This window comes from Moschus berezovskii, chromosome 27 (assembly GCF_049115385.1).
Source record: "Moschus berezovskii isolate FMDL1 chromosome 27, NW_MosBer_1.0, whole genome shotgun sequence".
Lineage (NCBI taxonomy): Eukaryota > Metazoa > Chordata > Mammalia > Artiodactyla > Moschidae > Moschus > Moschus berezovskii.
Window position 1 is genome coordinate 24,163,585 of NC_142486.1, and position 26,412 is coordinate 24,189,996.

Here is a 26,412-nt window from a genome sequence, read left to right on the forward strand (position 1 = left end):
CTGTGAGAGAATTGACTGAGGGGCTCGTTGTGTTGGAGGAGGGGAGGACGAGTGGTCCTAAGGGAAAGGGAAGGGAACTGGGTTTCCTCCACCCTTTATTATCTTTGCCTAGTTCAGACTGAAGTCTGGAAAGGGGTCCTGGGTGGAGAGCTTTGAATACAAGTGGAGAACAGACAGCTTCAGCCCAGGGTGTAGGGAAGTGGAGCTCAGAGAATATCAACCCGGCATGCAAGGCAGCTGAGGCTTAGAGAAGAAAGCAGTATAACCACAATGCCAGAAATGATAGGTGCTGCCTCCCCAGGTGTGATTTCCAGGCTTTCATGGAACTGACATTTTGGAGCTTATTAGGAATTCCAGGAGCACCCATCCAAGACAACAAGCCTCAGTACTAGAGCACTGGTGATGTGAGTTGGACATGCATGTTTTCTTTGCCTCCGGTGACCCCTCCTGTTAGCTGTTGTGCAAATTGCCAAAGTCCTCTGAACTTCCACCTTCATGCAATAATAAAGCAAATTTGCCCAGTCCAGGAAAGTCAAGTTTTTTCTTTTTTAAGGACTACTGAAATTTTAGGAGGTATGTTTCTCTGCCGTAAACCTTCAGTGTCTCCCTAGCACTCACAGAAGAACAAAATTCCTGAACTAGGTTATCCTGAATCAACCGTGAATCAGTAGCAGATATGTTTTCCTCATGACTAGCAGCAATCTTAAGCTGAGATGTGCACTTGTGTGCACATACCCTTTCACCAAAATCTTATATATGTACTGACCTCCCCACTACTTCTGAGCAGTTCCTCAAAACAATCTGAGAGACTTCCCCTGGGCTATAGTCCTCAGTAAGTCTCCAAATAAAACTGAAATTTACAGTTTTTACATACATTTTTATTTCAATTGACATATCTATAAAATGAGAGTATTATCAATACCTGCTTGACAGGATGGTTGAGAATTTAAAAATTTAGAATTGAGCTGAGTGTGAGCTGTTACTATGTTGTAGACATGCGCTTTGGGAAACAAACTCACTCAGAAGGACAATGCAGATAGTGGAGTGCAGTTTATTACACCGGTGGGCCCAAGGCAGAGTCTCCTCTTAGCCAAGGATCCTGACCAATTTTTGTGAAAACCTTATATACCCTAAGTGTACTTGCTCAAACCCACCTTCCCAAATTCCTTGAAAATAGTCTGGACAAGGTAAAAGAGAGATACGATAAAAGTTAACCTATGATTCATATGTCACAAGACCGGATAAACAGTGGACACTTATCAATAGGCCTGTGGTCATATCCCGATAAACATAATGGAATTTACCACTTTGTTCTGTTACAGAGATAATTAGCATATTCTTTTAGGCACCAGAGAGTCCAAGTACAAGTCCTGAGGCTCTTTTATCCGGGGGTCTGGTTTCCCATTGGTATGCCGCTTCTATAGACACCGGACACAAAGTTCAGAGTCCATTGGGAGGTTGACCATGCATGTAGCCTAATGTTCGCAGCTTGGCCTAAGATGGAGCCAGCTCTGTTTCCTCCTTCAATTAGAAACATAAAACCTGTCTTTCCAAACCAAGCTCTTGGCACATGCTGAATCCTGTGTTCAGAAAGCTCATTCCTAATTTTCTTAGTTTCCTTCCACTTTTCCTTTGATACCAGCTCACTGGGAACTTCCTTACAGAAATTGATCTCAAAACCCTGAGTCCTCTTTATTCTTGGTCAGTCTCCCAATCTGTGTTTTAACAGTACTCTCTGCTTCATGACATTTTTCACATCCACGCCTTATTTGCATTATTCTTTGATGGATAATATCAACCTCACCATTAGACTGTAAACTCCGCAAAGGTAGTGTTGAAGGGGGAAACAGAACAGGCTCCATCTTGAAAGCAGGACTCCATCTTGGGCCAGACAGTGGACTTTGAGCTATATGTCCAGTATCTACAGAAAAGATATACCAACTGGAAAACCAGACCCCCTGGATGGAAGAGTCCCAGGGCTCATACCTAGACTCTCCATCACCTAAAAGAATACCCTAATTGTCTGTGTAACCGAACAGAATCATAAATTCTATTATGCTTGTTGGTGTATGACCACAGGCCTATTGATAATTGTCCACTATTAACTACCTAGGCCTAAGGCATATGAATCAGGGGTTAACTTTGATTGTATCTTTCTTTTCTTTGTTCAGACTAGCTTCAGGAAATTTGGGGAGATGGGTTTGGGCACATACACTTAGGGTATATAAGGTTTTCACAAAAACTGGTCAGGGTCCTTGGCTAAGAGGAGACTCTGCCTTGGGCCCACCGGTGTAATAAACTGCACTCCATTATCTGCATTGTCCTTCTGAGTGAGTGTTTCCCGGAACATGTGGCTACAACATTTGGTGCATTGGTTGGGAAACTCCTCACTTTGAGGATACAGCTCCCATTTGGGAATACTCCGAGGCCTTGCGGCTTGAATCTTCTACAAGGCGGATGGCGCCTCGCCCTTCTGGAAGGATTCTGCTTCTCATCACCCAGACCTTTATGTTAGCAGGTAGTGGATGGCAGCAGGGGAGGTGAGCGCTCAGGTGAGGAGGAACCCCTCAGGCAGGGTGGAAGAGGGGCCTGATCACCCCCCTGGAGGGACTAGAAGGGGCACGGACCCACAGGAGACTGGAAGAGGCAGGTGGCGGAAATTGCTTGGTACACAGGTTGATGAGCGTGTTAGGGCTTAGGAAGGAAATTTGTGAATGTCATTTAGGAGGTGGTGTCCATGCTGTCTTAGGGAAAATTATTACCAAGTGATGGCCAGGGGATTGTTAAGAGAAGAAACTTGGTCTTTGTATGCTTGTATTCTGCACCCCCCAAGGAGGTGTCCCATCTGCTGTGAAACTCTTGACCCCCTAGGAATTGTCAGGCTAGAAGGTGGGGGATACATAAGTGAATACGAATTGGCTTTTCTGGAGATGGCCTGGGATGTAGGATATTTAACCCATCTGTGTTTTCATCTGCACCTGATCAAACCCACCAAGGCAGAACAGACTTTAAAAGTTAAGGGAGAAACAGTCTTAGACCACGCGGTGTTCTGGTTTGTCCATGCCAACTGGCAGGTGAAGACACGCCGATCCCCCTTCTCCCTCTGGGATCTGGCAGGTAAGGCTCTTCTCACCCCAATTAGGAAGGAGGCGAAATGGCAATATAAGTGTTTCTTTGAGTGGAAATATCAGAAGTACATAGGGTACCGAGAACTTTGTAGACAGAACGAAAAGGAAAAGTAGAAGAAGGTCTGAGAAGGTAAGCAAGATGGGGGGAAGTGAATCTAACGCAACTGTATTGGAGTGCATGATTAAAAATTTAAAGGGATTTGGAGGAGGCTATGGGGTGAAGATGACACCTAACCACCTCCACAGACTCTGTGAGGTCGAATGGCCCCCTATGGGAGTAGGAGACCATGGCCACCAGAGAACACCATGAACTTAAAAATAGTGGAAGCAGTCTATACAATAGTCACAGGAGAGCCAGGACACCCGGATCAATATCCATATACCGACTCATGGCTAGGGTTAGCTCAAGACCCTCCTACTTGGACAAGATTCTGTATCCAGAAGGGAAAGGAAAAATATTAATGGCACAAAAATTGACTGATGATAAAAAAGAAAATTCTACAGGATTTGGATGGGGATGACCTGCCCCCTCCCCCATACTGGATAATGACGCCCCTGCCATCCAGTGTTTCACCAGAACCAGAGGCCGCCTTCATGCCCAATCCAGGGCCAGGTGAAGTTCCTGCAGCAGCTGCTGCTCCTCCACCAGCTCTCCCAGAGATGGTAGAGCCGCCATTTCAGCAGGCTCTGATCCCAGTGATGGAGACCTCTGGTCAACACCCCCAGGATTCCACCTCAGCCGGACCTCCTAGATTGTATCCACCTCTCCTGGTGAGCACTGATGGGAAGGGGGAAGAAAATAGCGATTAGACAGAGGCTGCACTCTGCCAAGGAACAGGGGGAAAGAATCCCACTACAGATGCCCCTCAGAGAGCTGCAACAGCTCCAGTTCAGGACGCATGGGGCACTACCATCAGCCCCCTGTAGCCTGTTAGTACCAGCCATTTTCCTCCACGGATGTATTAAACTGGAAGAGACACGTTCCACCATACTTGGGGGAGCCACAAACCATGATTAGGCTAAAGGAGACTGTTTTTCGAACCCACAGCCCTACGTGGGATGACATAATCCAACTACTAGTCTCCCTTTTCAGCACTGAGGAAAGATACAAGATCCTAACTGAGGCCAGAAAATGGGTAAGAGAAATGTCATCCGGGGTACTGCAAACCCGCAGCGGTGGGCAGAACTAGCCACCCCCGATGAGAGGCCCAATTGGGACTGTAACACAGAGGAAGGGCGGGGCCATCTGGAGAGATAACAGGCAGTTATTTTACAAGGCCTCAAGAGGGGGGCCCGAAAACCTATGAGAATGGCAAAACCCTCTGAAATGATTCAAAGGGAAACTGAATCACCCTCTGAGTTCTATGAAAGACTGTGCAAGGCCTATAGACTTTACATGCCAATAGATCTGAGACCAGATGTCTCAGATGGTGATAAATGCAGCCTTTGTGTCTCAAGCCTACCCCAAAAATGTCAGATGGGGGGACATCAAATGACTCATGAATTTTTATACATTCCTGAATGTCCAGTACCTTTGTTAGGAAGAGACTTGCTGTCTAAACTGGGGGGCACAAGTGACCTCACCCCCATAATGAAACATCCACTCTTCGAGTGGGCTCAACCAACTATTTACTCTCCCTCTCAGTAACTAACCCCTCGAGATGAATGGAGGTTGCACAATCTCCCAGAAGGGAAACCGGACTGGCTAAACAGAGAGAGAAAGAGTTAACTCAACAATTCCCTGAGGTCTGGGTGGAAGACAACCCCCCAGGCTTGCAGAACAACAAGTCCCAGTGGTACTAGAACTCAAACCCAGTACAATTACATCAGCATTCGCCTTGGGCCTGCCAGACCTTGCTAAGTCATTTACTGTTTATGTGACTGCAAAGGACAAAATGGCTAAGGGAGTGTTGTCCCAGACTATGGGGAATGGGACAGACCCATGGCTTGTCTTTTGAATCGGCTGGACAATGTTGCCACTGGGTGGCCAGGATGGTGGGCAGTTGTTGTGGTTGCCTTACTGGTCCGGGAGGCAACCAAGCTGACTTTGGGCCAAGATTTGATAGTAAAAGTCCTGCATGAAGTCAACACTCTCTTGTGAGGGGACCCCACCCTTAAATGGTTGTCGACATCCCGGATTAATCAATATCAGGGACTGTTATGTGAGAACTCCCATGTTACTATTGAGCCTTGTCAGGCCCTGAAGCTGGCCACTCTCCTTCCTGTGGGAGAAGGTGGGCCCTCAAATGATTGCAAGGAAATCCTAGAAGATGTTTATGCCAGCAGATCTGACTTGAGAGACCAGTCAATCCAAGACCCAGATTTGGTCCTGTATACCAATGGCACCAGCCTGGTGAAACAAGGACAGTGACTGTCAGGACATGCAGTAGTCACGGAAGAAACCATCACTGAGGCTAGCTCTCTGCCATCACATTGGTCTGCTCAATGGGCCAAACTATATGCTCTAATCTGGGCCCTCCAGCTGTCAAAAGGTAAGAAGACAAACATTTACACAGACTCCAGATATGCTTTTGCCACACTACATGTACGTGGGGCTCTGTATAAGGAGAGAAGCCTTTTGACATCTAGTGAAAATGATATTAAAAGCAAAGAAGAAACCTTGACTCTATTAGATGCTGTATGGGAACCTGAAAAGGTAGCAGTGATGCATTGTTGGGGTCACCAAAAGGAAGACACTCCACAAACACGGGGAAACTGACTAGCAGATAAAGCTGCAAAACATACAGCTGAGAAATTTGGGGCTGCTGGTGGGAGATCATTAGAACCTTTGTACTCTCAAAAATGCCAGAGTTAACTTTGACTCTCCCACAGTATACCCCGGCCCAAGACCAGCTGGCGGAAGCAGAAAGGGCCACCAAAAATGAAAAAGGTTGGTGGGAACTGCCGGATGGCAGGTTACTGGTACCCGAGGCATTAGCCCCCCACACTGGTATCTCAGGTACACCAGGCAACTCACTTGGGACATGACAGGAATAATTAATTAAAAAATATCTCTTAATTTTATGACTTTCCTCCTTATGTAGAATGGAATCCTGGAACTGTTCTGCTTGCTCACAGGTCAATGCTGCCCCTGGACATAAACAAAAACCTCCAGGAATACAGGTAAAAGGCACTCTACCCTTTGAACATTTAGAAGTGGACTTTACTGAGATGAAACCCTGCAGACACTATCGTTATTTACTGGTCATGGTATGTACCTTCTCAGGATGGGTAGAGACCTTCCCCACATGAATGGAAAAAGCAAATGAAGTGGATCCCTGTCTGCTTCAGGAAATAATCCCCAGATTCGGGTTCCCAACCAGTATAGGATCAGACAGTATAAGGCCCTGTATTAGTAGCCGACTTAATTTAATAGGTATGTAAACTCTAAATATCAAGTGGAAACTACACACTGAATATAGGCCCCAGAGTTCTGGGATGATGGAATGAACCAACCGGACACTTAAAGAGATGCTCTCCAAATGGATGATAGAGACTGACTGCTCTTGGGTGGACTTGCTTCCAATGGCTCTGCTCAGACTCAGGATGACCCCATGGTCCCATGGCTATTCTCCATGTGAAACTGTGTATGGGAGATCCCCTCCCATAATAAAAGAAGTGTCAACAAATTTGCCTCAGGTAAGGGGGGATGAGATTTCCCAACAGATGGAACAACTGGGTAAGATAATAAATCAGCAAAGAGTCGGACACGACTGAGCAACTGAACTGAACTGTGTACAAGAAAGTGTGACGTTCCCCCTTGGGGAACAGATTCACAAATTTGTGCCTGGTGATCGGGTGTGGGTCAAGGACTGGAAACACAACTCCTTGGCACCACGTTGGAAGGGCCCACATACTGTTGTTCTAACCACCCCTACAGCAGTTAAAGTTGCAGGTGTCACTCCCTGGTTCCACCACGTGAGGGTGTAGAGAGCATACCACGCAGACCCGGAGGATGCCAAGTGGACTACACAAAAGGACCCTGGGAAACCCCACTGATCCCCGTGAAACCAAGATCATTTTAAAGAAGAAAAGGAGATGAAGCTCTACAGTCAGCTGCTGCTACAAGGACTTGCTGGTATCATCTTGAGACTAACTATAGTTTCAGCACAAGGAGGGACCTGTGCTGTAATTAAAGTTGAATGTTGTGTGTATATTTCTGATTTATCTGTCAATATATCAGCCACCCTAGGTGACATGAAAGGTCAGGTAAAAGCTATGTCTGATGATAATATTCTTTTTTGAACTTCGGTCCTACCTTGGGTGAAGGGTTATTGGTGGAAAACTATATTTACCATTGTTATAGTTGCCTATTGCAAATGACACCACACTTATGGCAGAAAGTGAAGAGGAACTCAAAGGCCTCTTGATGAAAGTGAAAGAGGAGAGTGAAAAGGTTGGCTTGAAGCTCAACATTCTGAAAACGAAGATCATGACACCTGGTCCCATCACTTCATGGGAAATAGATGGGGAAACAGTGGAAACAGTGTCAGACTTTATTTTTTTGGGCTCCAAAATCACTGCGGATGCTGATTGCAGCCATGAAATTAAAAGATGCTTACTCCTTGGAAGGAAAGTTATGACCAACCTAGACAGCATATTAAAAAGCAGAGACATTACTTTGCCAACCAAGGTCCTTGTAGTCAAGGCTATGGTTTTTCCCGTGGTCATGTATGGATGTGAGAGTTGGACTGTGAAGAAAGCTGATCGCCGAAGAATTGATGCTTTTGAACTGTGGTGCTGGAGAAGACTCTTGAGTGTCCCTTGGACTGCAAGGAGATCCAACCAGTCCATTCTAAAGGAGATCAATCCTGGCTGTTCATTGGAAGGACTGATGCTAAAGCTGAAACTCCAATACTTTGGCCACCTCATGAGATGAGTTGACTCACTGGAAAAGAGTCTGATGCTAGGAGGGGTTGGGGGTGGGAGGAGACGGGGACGACTGAGAATGAGATGGCTGGATGGCATCACCGACTCGATGGACATGAGTTTGAGTGAACTCCGGGAGTTGGTGATGGACAGGGAGGCCTGGCATGCTGTGGTTCATGGGGTCACAAAGAGTCGGACACGACTAAGCAACTGAACTGAACTGAACTGAACTGATAGTTGCCTTGATAGTTCTGCTTTGTGGACCCTCCATTTTACAATGTATTATGAACTTTGTAACCCAAAGGTTGGTGTCATTCTCCCAAATTGGCAGTCAGAGAGCTAGGGTGCAATATACACCTATGAGTGATGCTCATACTATGAGTTAAGAGCATCAAGAGGGGGGAATGAAGGAGGAAAGAGACAGAACAGGCTCCATCTTGAAAGCAGGGCTCCATCTTGGGCTGGACTATGGACTTTGATCTATATTCCCAGTATCTATGGAAATGACATACAAACTGGAAAACCAGATCCCTGGGATGGAAGAGCCCCAGGGCTCATACCTAGACTCTCCGTCACCAAAGAATACCCTAATTATCTGTGTAACTGAATAGAATCATAAATTCTAGTATGCTTATTGGGGTTTGACCACAGGCCTATTGATAATTGTCCAACTGTTAACTACCTAGGCCTAAGGCATAAGAATCACAGGTTATCTTTGATTGTATCTTTCTTTTCCTTTGTTCAGACTAGTTTCAGGGAATTTGGGGAGGTGGGTTTGGGCATATACACTTAGGGTATATAAAGTTTTCACAAAAACTGGTCAGGGTCCTTGGCTAAGAGGAGACTCTGCCTTGGGCCTGCCAGTGTAATAAATCGCACTCCACTATCTGCATTGTCCTTCTGAATGAGTTTGTTTCCTGGAATGCGTGGCTATAACAGTGTCATGGGCCAAACTGCTGCTGCTGCTAAGTCACTTCAGTCATGTCCGACTCTGTATGACCCCACTGACGGCAGCCCACCATGCTCTGCCACCCCTGGGATTCTCCAGGCAAGAACACTGGAGTGGGGTGCCATCGCCTTCTCCGATGGGCCAAATTATGTCCCCTTAAAATTTATATGCTGAAGTCCTAACCCCCAGACCTCTGAAGGTAGTTGTATTCACAGATGGGGGTCTAAAAAGGTGATTAAGCTAAAATGAAGTCATAAATTGTCATAAAATGAAGTCATAAAATGAAGTCAACAATATAACTACTGTTCTTATAAGAAGAGATTGGGATACAGACATGCACAAAGAAGGGGCTATGTGAAGACCCATGAGAAGGTAGCCATCTACAAACCAAGGAGAGAGGCCTCAGACTGAAACCAACCCTGCCAACACCTTGATCTGGGATTTATAGGATGAAGAACTGAGAGAATAAATCTCTTTTATTAAAGCTGCCCAGATCATGGTACTTTGTTATAAAAGCCCAAGCAGACTAATACAGATAATGACCAGTTGGCTTTGCTTATCCTTGTGTGTCCCCAGTCCAGGACTGAGTAGGCACTCAATGAACATTGATCAAGGAGTGAATGAAAGTGCTGAGAGCCAGGTAGCAGTGCTAGGATCAGTTTCTACCTGCTTCTCCTCTGCATGGTTGGTTTCAGCTGCCCAGAGCCACCCTTTCCATTTCTGGGCTTCTGAGACATGACTTCAGGTCCCTATATTTTTCCTGGGTGAGACAACATGCTTGCATTTGGAGGTGATGTGTTTGTATGTGGAGGAAGAACAAGATATGAGGCAGAGTGTGATATTCAGTGATCATTTCTCAAAAATATTTTTTTTTTAATTAAAAGAGTTAAATATACTCACTGAAAAACTTGGAAAATAGAGACATGTAGAGAAAGGAACGGAGAAGGCAATGGCACCCCACTCCAGTACTCTTGCCTGGAGAATCCCAGGGACGGGGGAGCCTGGTGGGCTGCCATCTATGGGGTCACACAGAGTCGGACATGACTGAAGCGACTTAGCAGCAGCAGAGAAAGGAAAAAATCTATCACCCATTATTTTCAATACTCAAGAAAATTGCTGTTAACATTTAGTATGTTTCCCTCCAGTCTCTTTTCTTCTGTAGATTTTCCTTTATCATAGAAAGTTGTGGTTCTCCACTATACATATATTATTTTTATTCTGACAAAATGAATTTAGCCTGTTTTTCCCAACACATATTTTTAATGGCCAGCTACAAAACATGTTATTGAGTTAATCTACCACAGTTTAGTTAGTTAATCATTGCCCTATTACTTAGGCATTAATTTTTTCCCCCAAATTGTTACTGTTTTAAACAATTCTACAGTAACTATCTCTTGAATATTTTGTTTTGTAGTGATTTCCAAAGATGGAGTTTCTGAACTAAAGGTATGATTAATTTTTGTGGCCCTGGATATGATTACCAAATAGTTTTATCAAAAGGGTCAAGTGGTTACACTGCCCCTGGCAGTAAGATCACAAGTGCCTCCAACACTCTGGTGACCTGTCCATTGGAGGGTTAGCTAAAAGCTTATTAGGAAGTAATACCAGTGGGCAGCTACTGAGGATACCTCCCGACAGATGAGGAAGCTAAGCCACCGAACAGTTGCTAGACCGGGCAGTGGCTCTGAACTGGTGGTTAATGATGTTCTCTGCTTTCTTCCAGGGTCATCCAATGATGCTAAAGATGCCCATTTGGAGACTGCAAGCCTTTGATTTCAGTAGGGTTGAAAGGATGATGCTCCAAGTGGGGATTAGCCAGTGATTCCACCAGTTCCTCTTGGAAGTTTCAGTGACTTATAGGACCTTTCTGGGGTTGCTTCTCATTTCCCCACTCTTGACTTCTCAATTTACTCCTTTGAATCTTCCCAGAAACTGTCTTCGGAAGTTCTGAAACAAAGGCTATCTAGTGACCATAAAAACAAAAAAACAAAAGAACTCTTTACAGTGATCATTTCACAGCAAGACTTCTGTCCTGAAAGAATCATTACCCTCTGACATGTCATTGGAAAGCATCCATGATTCCTTGTTTTCCCCAAATGGCAACAATAAAAACAGCTGGCCTGGAATACATGCACTTTCCAGAAGCATTTCAGTACCACCCACTGAATCTTGTTTATGCCAACTCTGAGTGTGGGCACACAGTGTGCTATAAGGAAGGCCCAGTGAAGAAACAGGGAGAAATGGGTGAAGCAGCCAGAGTTACACAGTCTTCACACTCCTAGTGCCTGGCCCTGAGTAGGAGTGCAGGGAGCACATTCCCATTTGATTTCCCAGCTTTTCAAGTCCTAGAACTCCTAGATGTTTACCTTCCTGGGGTACTTGTATGGAGCAGTCACCCTTTTCACATGCTCCTGGAGTTCTTGGGTTAGTTTCTCTGGATCATGCGAGGAGTAGGCTGGAGAAAGAACTATAAATGCCTTTACCACCTGTTGAAAAAACCAAAACCAAACAAAGGAAAAAACAAAGAATCAGTCCCCATATAACGACTCTTTTCTCTTTAACCTAGCCTTGTGAATAAGTGCTTACATTTACCAGCTCAACATGAAACTTACCAGTGACTTGGACTTGGCCTGCAAATTGGACACCAATTTTTTTCTGTTGTCTGCTTTGTTAGGATCAATTATTGGGAGTAATTATTGGGAATTATGGCTTTTATAGAATGATTTAGAATCCTATTTACCAAACTCTTCCCCATACATGAAATGACAGTTAGAAGCCAACATGCTTCTCTTAAGATGACAATACCTTGGAGAGAGGAGTTTCACAGACTCCTTAGGGCTCATAGTGAGCCTGTGTTTGTTTAGTTACTCAGTTGTGACTGACTCTTTGTGACTCCACAGACTGTGGTCCACCAGGCTCCTGTGTGCATGGAATTTTCCAGGCAAGGGTACTGGAGTGGATAGCCATTCCCTTTTCCAGGAATCTTCCCAACTCAGGGATTGAACCCAGGTCTCTTGCATTGCAGGCAGATTTTTTTTTTTTAACCGTCTGAGCCTCTTGAGAGTCCCTTGGATTGCAAGGAGATCCAACCAGTCCATTCTAAAGGAGATCAGTCCTGGGTGTTCATTGGAAGGACTGATGCTAAAGCTGAAACTCCAATACTTTGGCCACCTCATTGGAAAAGACTCTGATGCTGGGAGGGATTGGAGGCAGGAGGAGAAGGGGACAACAGAGAATGAGATGGCTGGATGGCATCACCAACTCGATGGACATGAGTTTGAGTGAACTCCGGGAGTTGGTGATGGACAGGGAGGCCTGGCGTGCTGTGATTCATGGGGTCACAAAGAGTCGGACACGACTGAGTGACTGAACTGAACTGAACTGAACTGAGCCACCAGGGAATTAGGAAGGCAGCTAGGAATAGGGTTGTAGAGGCAGGGCTGGGGGAAAATTCATACCATTTCAAGGGATGGTGGGTCTTACTGAGACTGCATGTGTGAGTATTTGCAATCAGCAAGCATTTTGCTGCACAGCTGTTTCAGGCATCCTGAAACATCCTGGACATTCTGCACCTTGGCTCTCTCTGCCCAGATCTTTCTTGCAGGTTGCCTCTTGCTAAGGACAAGAAACAGTCCCAAACTCACGCACAACAGAACATGGTTTCTGATGGAAACCATGGAAGAGTTCATGGAAGAGTTCAAAAGGCCAGTATACAACTCTGCCAACAATACCCTAGGCAGTGGTTCATTGTCTTTACATACATTCCAGTGGTGGGCATCTCATACCATTTCAGGTGCAGATAGATCTGGCTTTTAGGAAGGGCCTTCTCTTACTGTTAAAACTACTGAGCATTTATCAAACAGTTTCTATGTGCCAGGTTCTATTCTGAGCACCGTACTTGGCTTAACTTTGAACACACAGGCATTTGTCACAGCCCCAGTTAATTTGGGGTATGCAGGACTAGTCATACTTTTCCAGCTACAATTTCTGTACCTCCTTCACTGTATATTAGTGGTCTCAAATTTTAGTGGGTATCAGAATCACTTGGCTAGGGCCTTCTGGTCAAAATGAAGATTCCTTAAGGCTGCATCCCCAATCACTTTGATTCTACAAGTCTCACTTTAAGTCTAGAAATCTGTATTTTAAACAAAACTCCCAGAAGATGAAGCTGTGAGCAGTCCAGGGTCCAGACTTTGCAAATCACTCCTCTCTCCTGAGGCTTCTGAGGATGTAGCTTGATCTTGTACTAACTTTCATAAAGTAACTACATTATACTTTAGGATTATGTTGGATTTACAGCCACTGAAAAGTTCATAGGTCTGCCTATGAGTTTATTTCTGTCATACTGTCCCTTCTTCTGGGACCCATTGGAAGGTATTTGCATATTTCCTGAGAAAGGCCAATTTATTAAAATTGGCTTATCTTTCTGATATATCATGTACTTCCCAGATGGTATTAATGGTAAAGAATCTGCTTGTCAATGCAGGAGACACAAGAGATGCAGGCTTGGTCCCTGGGTTCGGAAGATCTCTTGAAGTAGAAAAGGGTGCCCCACTCCAGTATTCTTGCCTGGAAAATTCCATGGGCAGAGGAATCTGACAGGCTACAGTCTATGGGGCTGCAAAATGTCAGACGTGACTGAGCACATCTGACATATCAAGGTCACTTGGGATACTTATTTTGTCATCCCTCAAGTTGGTTATCCCTATCAAGTCACAGGCAACAGTGACCATGTTTGGTTTGCTTACTATACTCTCATCTGCAAATGGAAAAGGACCTTTTATTGGACAGGATGAATGACAAAGCCTGCACCTGTCACCAACATCTCCATCTAATAGCCCCTTTTGGATCCAGTTCCATGTCCAGTTGACACCAAAGTGTTTATATCTTCCTACGGTGTCCCTCTGGAGAGTATTTGTATCCTTAAAGACATGAAGGCAATGCTTAACCAAAAGACATGTGTATTTGTCTGACGGTAGCATTTCAGGCTTTGCAGTACCTGGATGGAGTGAGATATGGGGGAACCTGGGCCTTCCAGGTTACTCTGCTGGGTGCTGGCAGGTACAGAACCAGGAGAATGCTCTTGGTTGGACTAGTTACCTCCCCTCTGATGGGGTCCGGGCTGCTGACCACAGCAGACTCCAGGACAGCTGGGTGCTCAGCAAGTGCACTCTCCACCTCAACAGGCCCGATCCGGTAGCTGGAAGAGAAAAACAAACTCTTTCAAGGGTCCTCCTCTCTGCTACGAAGCTTCAAAGGAAGAAGGCAAGTGTAGACAACTTGACCTTGAGGAATTGATCACGTCATCACTTCTTCCCATGAACCAAAAGTAGCCATCCTTGTCCATGTGGGCTCGGTCCCCCGTCAGGTAGAAGTCCCCTCGTTCTGATGCTGCTGTCTTCTCAGGGTTGTCCTGAAAGACACAGTGAGCCCATTAAGGGCCATCTGAACACAGTCACCCAGTACATATGGCCTGAGCAGTCCCTTGCAGATGTCTGAGGACCCCTCAACAGGAAATCCAGTGGCCAGAAGTCACTGCTGGACGGGGAGCTGTGAATCTGTGGGTTTTCCCTTTTTTAACTGAAAGGGAGCTATCAGAAAATGATTAAGGACAGACACTCACTACCATCCCTGGAAGTGTCTAGGCAGCATACTTGTGGGCAGGGGGGTGGGCACAGAGCTGTTAGCTCTGTTTTTTTTTTTTAATTAATTAAAGTTTCAATTGAAGGATAACTGCTTTACAGAATTGTGTTGGTTTCTGTCAAAGGTCGACATGATCAGCCATAGGTGTACATATGTCCCCTCCCTCTGGGATCTCCCTCCCTCCTCCCTCCCCATCCCACTCCTCTAGGTTGTTTCCAAGTCCTGGTCTGAGCTCTGTTTTTTCAGGACAAAGGAGCGCACTGATACTCTTTGTGCTCAGCAATCACCGAAAATAGAAAGGGGGTGGTTGGCAAAAGCAAAGGTAGAGGAAAGAAATAAAACATCAAATTCTGATTCTCAAAGCTTTAAAGTAAAAGCTACTGCTCACCAGGAAAAAGGAACAAGTTATTGGCACCTGCAATGAATCTCAAAAACGTGTGCTGAGAAAAAGAAAGCAGATACACACAAATTAATGCTTTGATTCTATTTACATAAAGTTCTTTTTTAAAAAAAGGGGGAAAATTATTCTTCAGTGATGACAAGCAATTTAGCAATTGCCTGGAGTCTAGGAGTTGACTGCAAAAGGGCACAACAGAACTTTTGGGGGAAATAAAAAATGTTCTATATCTTAATTGCCATGGTGGTTACACAGGTCAAAAGTCATTGATCTGTACATGTAACATAGGGGCATTTCACTGTATGTAAGTTATACTTTAATTTTAAACATGCATTCTGAAAAATAAAGAAAAAGCTAAGCTAGCAACACCTAAAAATAAATCTAACACAAAATCTGTAAGAAGCGTATACAGAAAATATAAAACTCTATAGAACATCAAAGAAGATATGCATGACTGGAAAGATACACTTAATATCATAAAGATGTTAATTATCCACAGATTGATCTATACACAATGCAACTCCAACTAAAATGCTAACAGTTTCTAGAGAACTTGGCAAGTTGATTCCAAACTGACTGTGAAAGAAAAGAGAAATAAGAGTAAGTAGGTAAAACATTTCTAAAGAAGTTAAGAAGGAGAAACTTGTTCTATTAGATATTGAGACTTATGATAATGTTTTTGTGAATAAGTCTCTAACTTTCTCAGGGTAATTATGCTTGTTGTCAGGCTGGGCACAGGGATGTATTCAATGTGCTGCCATCAGAGCCAAGGCCCTCAGAAGGGAATGTGCTACACAAAGCTTAATAATCATATTACTCCCAAAGTGGGGGACCTCTAAGTAGTCATAAAAAATGAATTTTTCCCAACATACTGAGTGCCACAAAAAAGACTCATGACATAATGTTAAAAAGTACACAGTACAAAGTTGTGGTATGGTGTGGTACCAATTATATATGTGAAATTACACTTGAGGACCCTTTCATTTTAAAAAAATTTATCATTTCTATATTATATAATCATATATTTCTTATAGAATAAATACAAAATAAAGATGAAGGATGACAAGAGATCAGTCTCACTATTAGGATAACTAAGGCTAAAAATTTGATCTTGTGTATGGTACCTTTTCGTGGCTTATCTGTGATTCTACACATATACACATTTGTGTGAATACAAAATATTCTGTTCTATGTATTCCTAAAATCCAGTTTTACTTTAGTTAACAATATATCATGAGCATCTTTTCAGAATAATAAAAAGTCTAATGAAATATAAAATAATTGCATAATATTCCCGTGTGACTGCAATATTATTTATTTAAACAATTTTATGTTATTAGAAACTGGATTCGTTTTCTTTTTAGTCCTTTCCCTTTCCTTTTTCTTCTTTTTCTATCTTTCTCTCTCTCTCCTTCTTCTTTTTTTTTTATATGCAGTGCTATATCATTTATGTAACTAATTTCCCACTGTTAGAAATTCAGATAGTACATCCACATTTTTTTGTCTATTATAAACCATTCTCTAATGAACATCTGGCATTTGACAATTTGTTTCCATAGGAAAATAAGTAAATTCCTTACACTGGGCATAAAATTAACGTAGGCACATTAGTTAATTGACAAGTACAATCTCAGCTATTTGGAATATACACACTAATGAAGGGGGATGAGCTTACCTGGTCAGTCCTACTGACAACCCAGCATTCACAGAGCAACTCTGGCCTGACAACCTCTATTAATTTTCAATGTTCCATGATTCTCATGAAGAGATTAAATGCTTTCAGAATTTTCTTTGCTAAAAATCACCCAGAAACAAAACTAACAGCTAGTGCTAAGATGAAATGAAAAAGTTGAAGAAAGGAAATGTTCTTGTTAGGAAAAAACTTTACATTGACTCTCAATGGCATGATCACAGGCTCACAAAAGTCCTGTATGGAAGCCCTACGAGAACAAGGGTCTTATCTTTCCTGTCCAATGCTGGCTTGAAGTAGGTACTCAGTGAATACGGAATAAATTCTTCAGGAAAGTCAAGGATTTACTTTTGTTTACAAAAGTGATTAGAAGGAAATACATTTAAATTTTCACATCATCTCTGCTTGATGGAATTATTATCTTGTTGTTGTTTTGTAGGTTGCTTTCTATCACTTTAAATGGAATATCATGAAAGATTTTCCTCTTGTAATCACAGAAAAGTCATAAAATACATGTACAGCATTTGAAAAACAAATGGATTGCTTTTCATCTGCTTCTTCCAATATTGTTGCTCAGAAGATGGAGTTCCTATAAAGCTGGGCCACACATATGGATCACCTGGGGAGCTGATGCCCATTCTCAGAAAGTTGCCTTTCACTGACTTGGAACTTGAGTATCAGTAATGTGTGAAGCTTCCAAGCTGCTACTAATGAGCAGGATTGAGAGCCAGGTCAGCAGAGTTTTGTAGAGAAGAGTTTGGAGAAAACAGAATCTGTCACAAGCACCACCCAAGGTGGGTATAAGGGAGAATTAATTACTGAATTATCACAGAAACTTGGACTGGAAACCCAGGACACAAGCCCTGACAGCAAACCCTTATCCACACAAGACTCAAGGCAAAGAGTTCTGAAAACTAGGTTCTTATAAGAAATTTTAATTTGACCTTTGATAAGTCCCTTCCCTTCTCTGAACCTTGATTTTATCATCATTAAAATGATTGAGTTGCCCTTATCTCATCATTAAAATGATGGCATGTACCCTTAGACACACCACATTTAAATCCCATGTCCTGTACATATTAATACTAAGTGATCGATATTGGATAAGTCCCTTCATCTTTCTATAACAGCTTCCTTATTGATAATAACGTCTTATCAATATTAGTGCCAACTCATACGGTTATTGCAAAAGCTAAACAAATAAATACTTATAAAGCATGGAGCACCATGCTTGGCACAGTGCAATTGTTGTGAAAATGGCCATTTTCTGTTACTTACCAAATAGCAAGTGAAGAAACAGAAGGGCCTGGTGGGTCTGACACGGATAGCAACAATCCCTTCTTCTCCAGGAGGTAAGACGTTGCCCTCCTCATCTACAACCTGGCAGAGAGATCACAGGATGGTGTCTTGATATTTATACAGCCAGGCCACCCTGCCAGCTGTCAGCTATTGCTAATCCAGATATGTGTGTTTGCTCTTATCAAGCCTTATCAACAGTTGGGAGAGGCTGCCTACCTGCACATCATATGGTGGGGACGCTTTCCCCATGGATCCTGACTTGATTTTCATCCCTTTTGGATTGGCACAGATTAGAACCTGAAGAGAAACCAGAACCAATAAGGAGGAGGCTTATCTCCTTAGTCTCCTTCCTGGTCCATGCCTTTCCTTTCACTCTGGCTTCAAACTGTCTCCCTCTTTCTTCCTCTTCCTTTCATCTTCCCTTCCTTCCTTCTCTCCCTTTCCTTCCTTTCTTCCTTCAGTTCTTTCCATAAAGAACAAACACTTACTGAACACTCAAATGGACACTCACACATAAAGAACTTAAGCTGTCACGAAGCTAAAAGACTCAACTGATCACCAAATCTGTGCCCAGGTGGCTGTAGAGAATGCTGTTTAAGACCAGACTCTGACCAGAGACAGACATGGGTTGTCCTGGTGGAGACAAATACCTCAGCCATGAGCATTAGTTTGCTGGCTATGGTGTCATTGTGAAATTAAATTACCTTTAAAACAAAAGGAAGGAAAGGCCGATTCTGTTTTTAACAAAAGTTAGTATTTTGTTACTAGCTTCTCTTCCTTGTGAATGGGGAATGGATTTCCCTGCTGGCTCAGATCGTAAAGCGTCTGACTGCAATGCAGGAGACCTGGGTTCGATCCCTGGGTTGGGAAGATCCCCTGGAGAAGGAAATGGCACCCCACTCCAGTACTCTTGTCTGGAAAACCCCATGGATGGAGGAGCCTGGTAGGCTACAGTCCATGGGGTCGCAAAGAGTTGGACACAACTGAGCGACTTCTCTTCTCCTCCTTGTGTACAGGGCAGTCCCTGAAGGTATCACAGAGACGACAGCCAGAAACGCAGGAGGCTCTGCAGACCAGCTGTCCCTACAGACAAGTTATCCCTACTGACTGGCTGAGGGCTCAGATGGAGGTGACCTGGGCAGGGACTGGCCTGGCAACACTCACGGTTTCAGACTGACCATAGCCTTCGTGCAGCTCCAGGCCCGTCTGGCTCTTCCACTTTTCCCTCACATCAGGAGTCAGAGCCTCCCCTCCGGTCACACAGTGTCTCAAGCTCTGAAACTGGTATCTTTCTCAGCCAAAAAACAAGGCCACATATGTCAGAATCCCCATGCCCAACCTCATACTCTAGCACAGCTGGCAGACACCTTGAGGCACTAAAGCATAGGCTGCTATACTTATAAAGGTTATAAATCTGCCCCAAGTGCCCTGACCTTGCAGGTATGGACAAAAAACTTAAAAAAAAATCTTATCTGAGTTTGAAATAAAATCAGAACCTCATACAATAGGTTTTGGCATAACAATGGTGAATTCCATGTGAATTGGTCAAAATGATTTCGTTGCAAACAGATTGATAATAAGTTGGTTAGGACAACCATCTCTGAAAAAGAGAAATCAATTAACAACTAAGAAGATAGAAAGTAGCCCTTTTGGTTCAGTTCAGTTCAGTTCATTCACTCAGTCGTGTCCGACTCTCCGTGACCCCATGAATCACAGCACGCCAGGCCTCCCTGTCCATCACCAACTCCCGGAGTTCACTCAAACTCATGTCCACAGAGTCGGTGATGCCATCCAGCCATCTCATTCTCTGTCGTCCCCTTCTCCTCCTGCCCCCAACCTTTCCCAGCATCAGAGTCTTTTCCAGTGAGTCAACTCGTCACATGAGGTGGCCAAAGTATTGCAATTTCAGTTTTAGCATCAGTCCTTCCAATGAACACCCAGGATTGATCTCCCTTAGAATGGACTGGTTGGATCTCCTTGCAGTACAAGGGACTCTCAAGAGTCTTCTCCAGTAGCCCTTTAGAAACCCCAAAATTCTGACAGATATTAAATATATTGCAAAAGTATTCAACAAATTATTCAAAATGTGAAAGATCAGAGACTGTAGATAAATTTGTGATCATTTTCCCCTTTGGATTAAATTGGTTTGGCTATTACCTAATATTACCAAGTATCTTTCAATCACTTTATGCTTGAACAAATCATTCTAAGTCTGCTTTTGATCAAATCATGCTGTGTAAATATTCACAATAGATCAATGGATATGAAGAATTCTTACATCATAGAAGAATTAACCTTGAGAATCATGGAAGAACTCGCTCTCTTAGGCACTTTATGACCAGATATATGGGATTAGGGAAGATAAGGGGGTTGGGGCAACTCCCATTATTTGGGAGAGAATAGACAAGGGAGACAGAGATGAGGGTCAGCAGGTGACCAATGGGCATGGACCTCTCTCTACCCACCCCAGCAGTGAAACTTGCCCTACCAGAAGATGTTGCTTTGGATTCACCCAAGATGGGAGCCATTTGCAGTGTCTTGTCACTTTCTGTTGGGTGCCCAGTGGCATTCACTTGAGAATGGCTGGCTGGAGTTAGTATGGGACTAGGGATGGAGCTTCCATTGTGGTGGACTTGTTAGTCCCACCAGACCTAAGGCTCTGGCCACAAACCTATTCCACAGGTGATTAACAATTATCCATCAATTTTTCTAATTTCATTGCTGAGGGAATGGCCTATGGGTATATGGGTGTAAGCACCAAAATTTCAGACTGTTTAGTTCTACTCAGTTCAGTTCCATTTGGTTGCAAATTCCTGGGGGCCAGAAGTTCATTCCTAAGAGGTGTCTACAAAGGATATGTGTGTATATGCTTGTGAGTATGTGTGTACATCTGTGTGAGAGAGACACTGAGAGAAAGAAAACTGGAATAAGAGAGGCACGTGTTATCAGGGGTACCTGGAAGGAAAGTTATGACCAAACTAGACAGCTATTAAAAAGCAGAGACATCACTTTGCCAACCAAGGTCTGTCTAGTCAAGGCTATGGTTTTTCCTGTGGTCATGTATGGATGTGAGAGTTGGACTGTGAAGAAAGCTGATCGCCGAAGAATTGATGCTTTTGAACTGTGGTGTTGGAGAAGACTCTTGAGAGTCCCTTGGCCTGCAAGGAGATCCAACCAGTCCATTCTAAAGGGATCAGTCCTGGGTGTTCATTGGAAGGACTGATGATAAAGCTGAAACTGCAATACTTTGGCCACCTCATGTGACGACTTGATTCACTGGAAAAGACTCTGATGCTGGGAGGGATTGGAAGCAGGAGGAGAAGGGGATGACAGAGAATGAGATGGCTGGATGGCATCACCGACTCAATGGATGTGAGTTTGAGTGAACTCCGGAAGTTGGTGATGGACAGGGAGGCCTGGCGTGCTGCGATTCATGGGGTGGCAAAGAGTCGGACACAACTGAATGACTGAACTGAACTGAACTGAATTGTGCTATAAATTTAGATACTTGGGTATCTAAAAACACCACAGCACCAAAAAGATGGGCCATACCTGGTTAGATCCTCCTGCACAAGCAGACGGAAGATGGTGGGGACACAACAGAGGGTGGTGATCGGGAACCTGGACAGAGTCTAAACAAAAACAAAGTGTGGAGATCTTTTTAGAGTTAAGAGGGTGGCATTTCACGGAGGGGGAGTGGGTGAATCAGGTCTTTATATTCCCATTACCAGAGGAGGAAAGTTGAAAATGCCATGTGGTACCCAGCCTCCAAGATGGCCTGGAATGATTTCCACCTGAGTGAGTGAGTGAGTGAAGTCGCTCAGTCGTGTCCGACTCTTTGCGACCCCACGGACTGTAGCCTACCAGCCTCCTCCGTCCGTGGGATTCTCCAGGCAAGAGTACTGGAGTGGGTTGCTGTTTCCTTCTCCAGGAGATCATCCCAACCCAGGGATCGAACCCGGGTCTCCTGCATTGGAGGCAGACGCTTTACCATCTGAGCCACCATTTCCACCTACCAGTATTTAAACTCGATCCCCTTCCACAAGGTACCACATTTGGTCTATGTGACCAATAGCCTAACACAGATGTGGCATTAGGACCACAGCTTTCACCTTGGGCACTGTCACTGTCTCTCCATCTCTTGGTTCCCTCACTCTGGGAAAGACAAGCTGCTGTGTTGTGAGTACACTCTAGTCGTCCAATGGACAAGTTCTTGTAGTGAGCAACTGAAGCTTCTGGCAAAGAACCAGTGAGAAATTGGAATTTTCTAAAACCTACATAAGTGCAGTTTAAAACATAATCTCCAATCCCAGTCAAATATCAAGACAGCTGCAGCCCTAGCTGACATCTTTTTTCTTGTTTTTGTGATAAACATAACAGAAAATTTACCATTTTAACTATTTTTAAGTATGGTCCAGCGGTATTAAGTAAATTCATGCTCTTTTGCAGTCATCACCACCGTTCACCTCTAAGACTTTTTGTAATCTTCCCAAACTAAAACTCTCTACCTGTTACATGATAACTCCTTATTTCCCCTACCCCCATCCTCTGACCATCTACTTTGTTTCCATGAATTTGAATATTCTAGGTATTTATATATGGGCATGTATATATGGGTATTTTTATATGGGCTTCCCTGGTGGCTCAGAGGTTAAAGCATCTGCCTCCAATGCAGGAGACCCGGGTTCAATCCCTGGATCGGGAAGATCCCCTGGAGAAGGAAATGGTAACCACTCCAGTATTCTTGCCTGGAGAATCCCATGGACAGAGAAGCCTGGTAGGCTACAGTCCACGGGGTCGCAAAGAGTCGGACACGACTGAGCGACTTCACTTTCAGGTATTTATATATTATTTGTCCTTCTGTCCTATATATTATACCACTTAACATGATGTTTTCAACATGATGTAGTATATAGCAGAATTTCCTTCTTTTTAAAGGCAGAATAATAATCCATTGCAAGTATGTGTCACATTTTATCTGGGTTGCTAGAACTTGGATTGCTTCCACCTTTTAACAATTATGAATAATGCCACTGTCAACATGAGTATAGCTTTCTGACATCTTGACTGCAACCCTTTGAGAAACCCAGATCCAGAGCCACCTGGAAGCTGATCCCAGATTTCTGATCATCAGAAACTGTGAGATAATAAATATTTGTGCTTTAAATTTCTATGTTGTTTTAGTCACTAAGTTGTGTCTGATTCTTTTGAGGCAAGAATACTGGACTGGGTTACCATTTCCTTCTCCAGGTGATCTCCCCAACTCAGGGACTGGAAGGTGGATTCTTTACCACTGAGCCACCAGGGAAACCCCTTTTTAATTAATATATTTTGGAGTAATTTACTACACAGCAGTAGACGACTGACATACTGCTTCAGAGTAGGGGGAAGCGGAGGGAGAAGGCACACATTGGCCTATCAAGCCCTGGACGAGTAATAATGATGGTGAGTTTGCTAATGATGATAAAATAATTAATATATGTTAAGAACCTACTACATGCCAGGCCATAGGCCTAATATTATTTAATTCTCATAACAACTCTCTTGAGCCATATTATCCCTTTCTTCCCTGCCAATGAGAAACATGAAGCTAAAGGAGATTATGTGACTTTCCCAAGAAAACAAAGCGAGCAAACGGAAGATGTAGGATCAAAGGCCAGGTCTGACTAATGGCCCAGCCTGTTCTATTAACCACCATGTTATACAGCTTGCCTCAATGCAAAGAACATGGGCAGATGGTTCCTCTGATATTTTAAAAAGTTGTGGTTAGGATGTGGAGGGCAGAAGAAAGATGCCCTGTATCTTCACTGGGGACATTGATTATGAGAAAACCCTGGAAGGATGGGCTGGAGAGTCAAGGATTGGGTGAACTGTCTATGCTCTGCATCATGGGCAGCAGCACACAATGTTGAGGAGTAGGTTGTAATTTTCCCCCAAGGTTTTGACAAGAGCACAAGGAAGAAAGTAGTATCAGAAAAGGCACCCCACAAAAAACCAAATAGAACATGCAAAGGTTTGGAGATGTTAAGTGGCCTTATGTCTAGGAATATAGTTAGAGGATGGGCAATGATTCAAGACAACCAGGAGGGCATGAACCAGATTATGGAAGGTCCTGGGAGACTTTTGGGTTAATGTCAAAGAAACTTTGTAGTCACCGGTTCATGCCTTTTATCCTGCACACTCAAAACCTATATCCCACTCATCTAATTTATACCCGACACAGAAGAGGTGTTTTTGTCTCTTACATTTAGGATAAGTTTGGCATCGACCCGGGGCAACTCATGCACAAAAATGCAAGACCCATTAGGCCAGGCAGAGAAGAGAGTCCAGGCTGCCTTCACCCAGCCAGTGTCAGTTGAGTTCCAGAAGATGTCTGATTTGCTCAAGGCCACCCACCTCCTGCCAAAAATTGGAGAAAATCAGAACCCTCAGCAGTGTTTTAAAAAGAATTACATTAGTCTGTTCTCCTATTTGGAGCCTTACTCACTCACTTACACTTGTCATATCTGTATAAGAACCATAAAGCCAAACTGCCTCCAAAGCATTTATTGAGCATCTTCTATATTCCTATATCCTAGGCTAGAATAAAAAAAAAACAAATGTGCTGCTTCCAAACACTTCGCAGTCTACTGAGAGTGATATATAAGTTAACAAGTAATCTCAATATAATGTGGAAGGGCACTTTATTTGTTCAGTCAGTATTTATTCAGTATTTATCCTGCCCTTACCACTGGGGATAGAGAAATGAATGATTAGTCTTGCTTGGAGGGGCTTATAGTTTAGTAAGTATAGGCATAAACTTGGCATTATCCTTGAGGTTTGTCTGTCACCTCCCATCAAATCTTATTAGGTCCGCATTCAAAATACTTTCAGGATCACGCTTCCTCTCACTCCTTCCACTGCTATTCCCCCAGGCAAGCCTCCACCTTTGCCTCTCAATGCACTGGCCTCTTAAGTAGCCCTCTGCTTCACCTTTGATTCCTACAGTTTATTCTTAACCCAATATTCTGAGTTATCCTTTAAAAAAAAAAGCAAATCAGATCTTGTCACTCCTCTGCTCAGAACACTCCAATGTTCCTCAAAAAATTACATAGGCTCACCATATTATCCAGCAATTCTACTTCTGATTATATATCCAGAAGAATTGAATGGATATTTGTACACCCGTGTTCATAGCAGCAGTATTGACAACAGCTAAAAGGTGGGAGCAATCCAAGTGTCCATCAGTGGATAAGCAACGGATAAGCAATATTAGTATAGACACAAGGAACATTATTCAGTTCTAAAAAAGAAGGCGATTCTTACATAGGCTACAACATGAATAAACCTTGAAGGCATTATGCTTAGTAAAGTAAGTAAGACACAAAAGAAAAAATATTGTATGATTCTACTTTTATGAGGTTCCCAGAGGAGTGAAATTCATTAAGACAGAAAGTAGAATGTTTGTTTCAGGGCTGGGGGTAGGAGGCATTAGGGAGCTTTTGTACAATGGGTACAGGGTTTCACATTTGCAAGATGAAAAAGTTTTGCAGCTGAATGGTGGGAACGATTGCACAAAAATGTGAATTTACTTAATGACACTGAACTATATACTTAAAATATTTAAAGTGGTAAATTTAATGGTACGTGTAGTTTACCACACTTAAAAAAAAAACAAAACAGAAACCCCTCCAATTGTTTCTCACTTCACTCAAAGTAAAGCCCAAAGCCTTCTGATCCTTACCTGATTTGACCCCTTGTTAGCTCCTAACTTCGACTCCTGCCACTTTCCCCGTCATCCACTCTCCTCCAGCTCATCCACCTACTTTTCTGTTCCTTGGACCCACCAGACAAGCTGACCCCTGGTACCTCCCACTGGCCACAAAACCCAGTCCGTAGCTGGCCTGGGTGTGCTCGACCATCTTGGGGGTCCCAGTCGTGCCGCTTGTGAAGTAGATGGCCACTGGGTCTTGACTCCTGGTCCTTGCACAGTTGTGTTCTGTGGATGCTTCCCTGTAAATATAAAAATATTACAGGGGTACTGCTAGCAGTGTCAACAGTCATAGTCACAGTAATATCTACAACAACAAGACAGGCTACATTTGATAAATACCATGTGTCAGGAACCTGCTGGAAGCTCCAGCTTGAGTTATCTCTGACCCCTACAATCATCTCATGGGGTTATAACCATTTGTACATAAGGAAATTGAGGCTCAGAATAATTAAATGACTCACTCAAAAAATCCTGTGCTTTTATCAAGGCATGAGACCTTCTGGGGGAACCAGCATTTTTGAGTTCTACCTCAGTTCCTGGTAATTTAGAGTTGTTTTCCTAAGTGTTCGCTAAATTTGGAGTTTTGAGATGTGGGTAATTCCTAAAAGTTTTGTGATCTGGAGAATGTTCTAATTCACTGTTTTTCAATCCTGGCTGATCTTAGGATCACCTGATAGGTTTTTT

The 26,412-nt window shown here is 43.5% G+C and overlaps 1 protein-coding gene across 4 annotated transcripts in view; it reads right to left on the reverse strand.

Moving 5' to 3' along the window:
* Window positions 1–10,186: 10,186 nt before the first annotated feature.
* LOC148773675 (acyl-coenzyme A synthetase ACSM5, mitochondrial) overlaps window positions 10,187–26,412 on the reverse strand; it is a 32,146-nt gene continuing 15,920 nt past the window's right edge. For 2 of the 4 annotated variants that reach the window (XM_088832896.1, XM_088832895.1), the window contains exons 5-14: window positions 25,824–25,967; window positions 24,221–24,374; window positions 21,528–21,607; window positions 19,140–19,263; window positions 18,192–18,272; window positions 17,955–18,056; window positions 14,232–14,359; window positions 14,047–14,146; window positions 11,313–11,432; window positions 10,187–10,909 (exon numbers count right to left, since the gene is read on the reverse strand). In XM_088832896.1, the coding sequence (XP_088689022.1) occupies window positions 10,793–10,909; window positions 11,313–11,432; window positions 14,047–14,146; window positions 14,232–14,359; window positions 17,955–18,056; window positions 18,192–18,272; window positions 19,140–19,263; window positions 21,528–21,607; window positions 24,221–24,374; window positions 25,824–25,967 (1,150 nt within the window). In that variant the 3' untranslated portion in view covers window positions 10,187–10,792. Of the gene's footprint in view, window positions 10,910–11,312; window positions 11,433–13,945; window positions 14,147–14,231; window positions 14,360–17,954; window positions 18,057–18,191; window positions 18,273–19,139; window positions 19,264–21,527; window positions 21,608–24,220; window positions 24,375–25,823; window positions 25,968–26,412 lie in introns of those variants that run through there. The other 2 variants (XM_088832897.1, XM_088832898.1) reach the window with 2 other exon arrangements.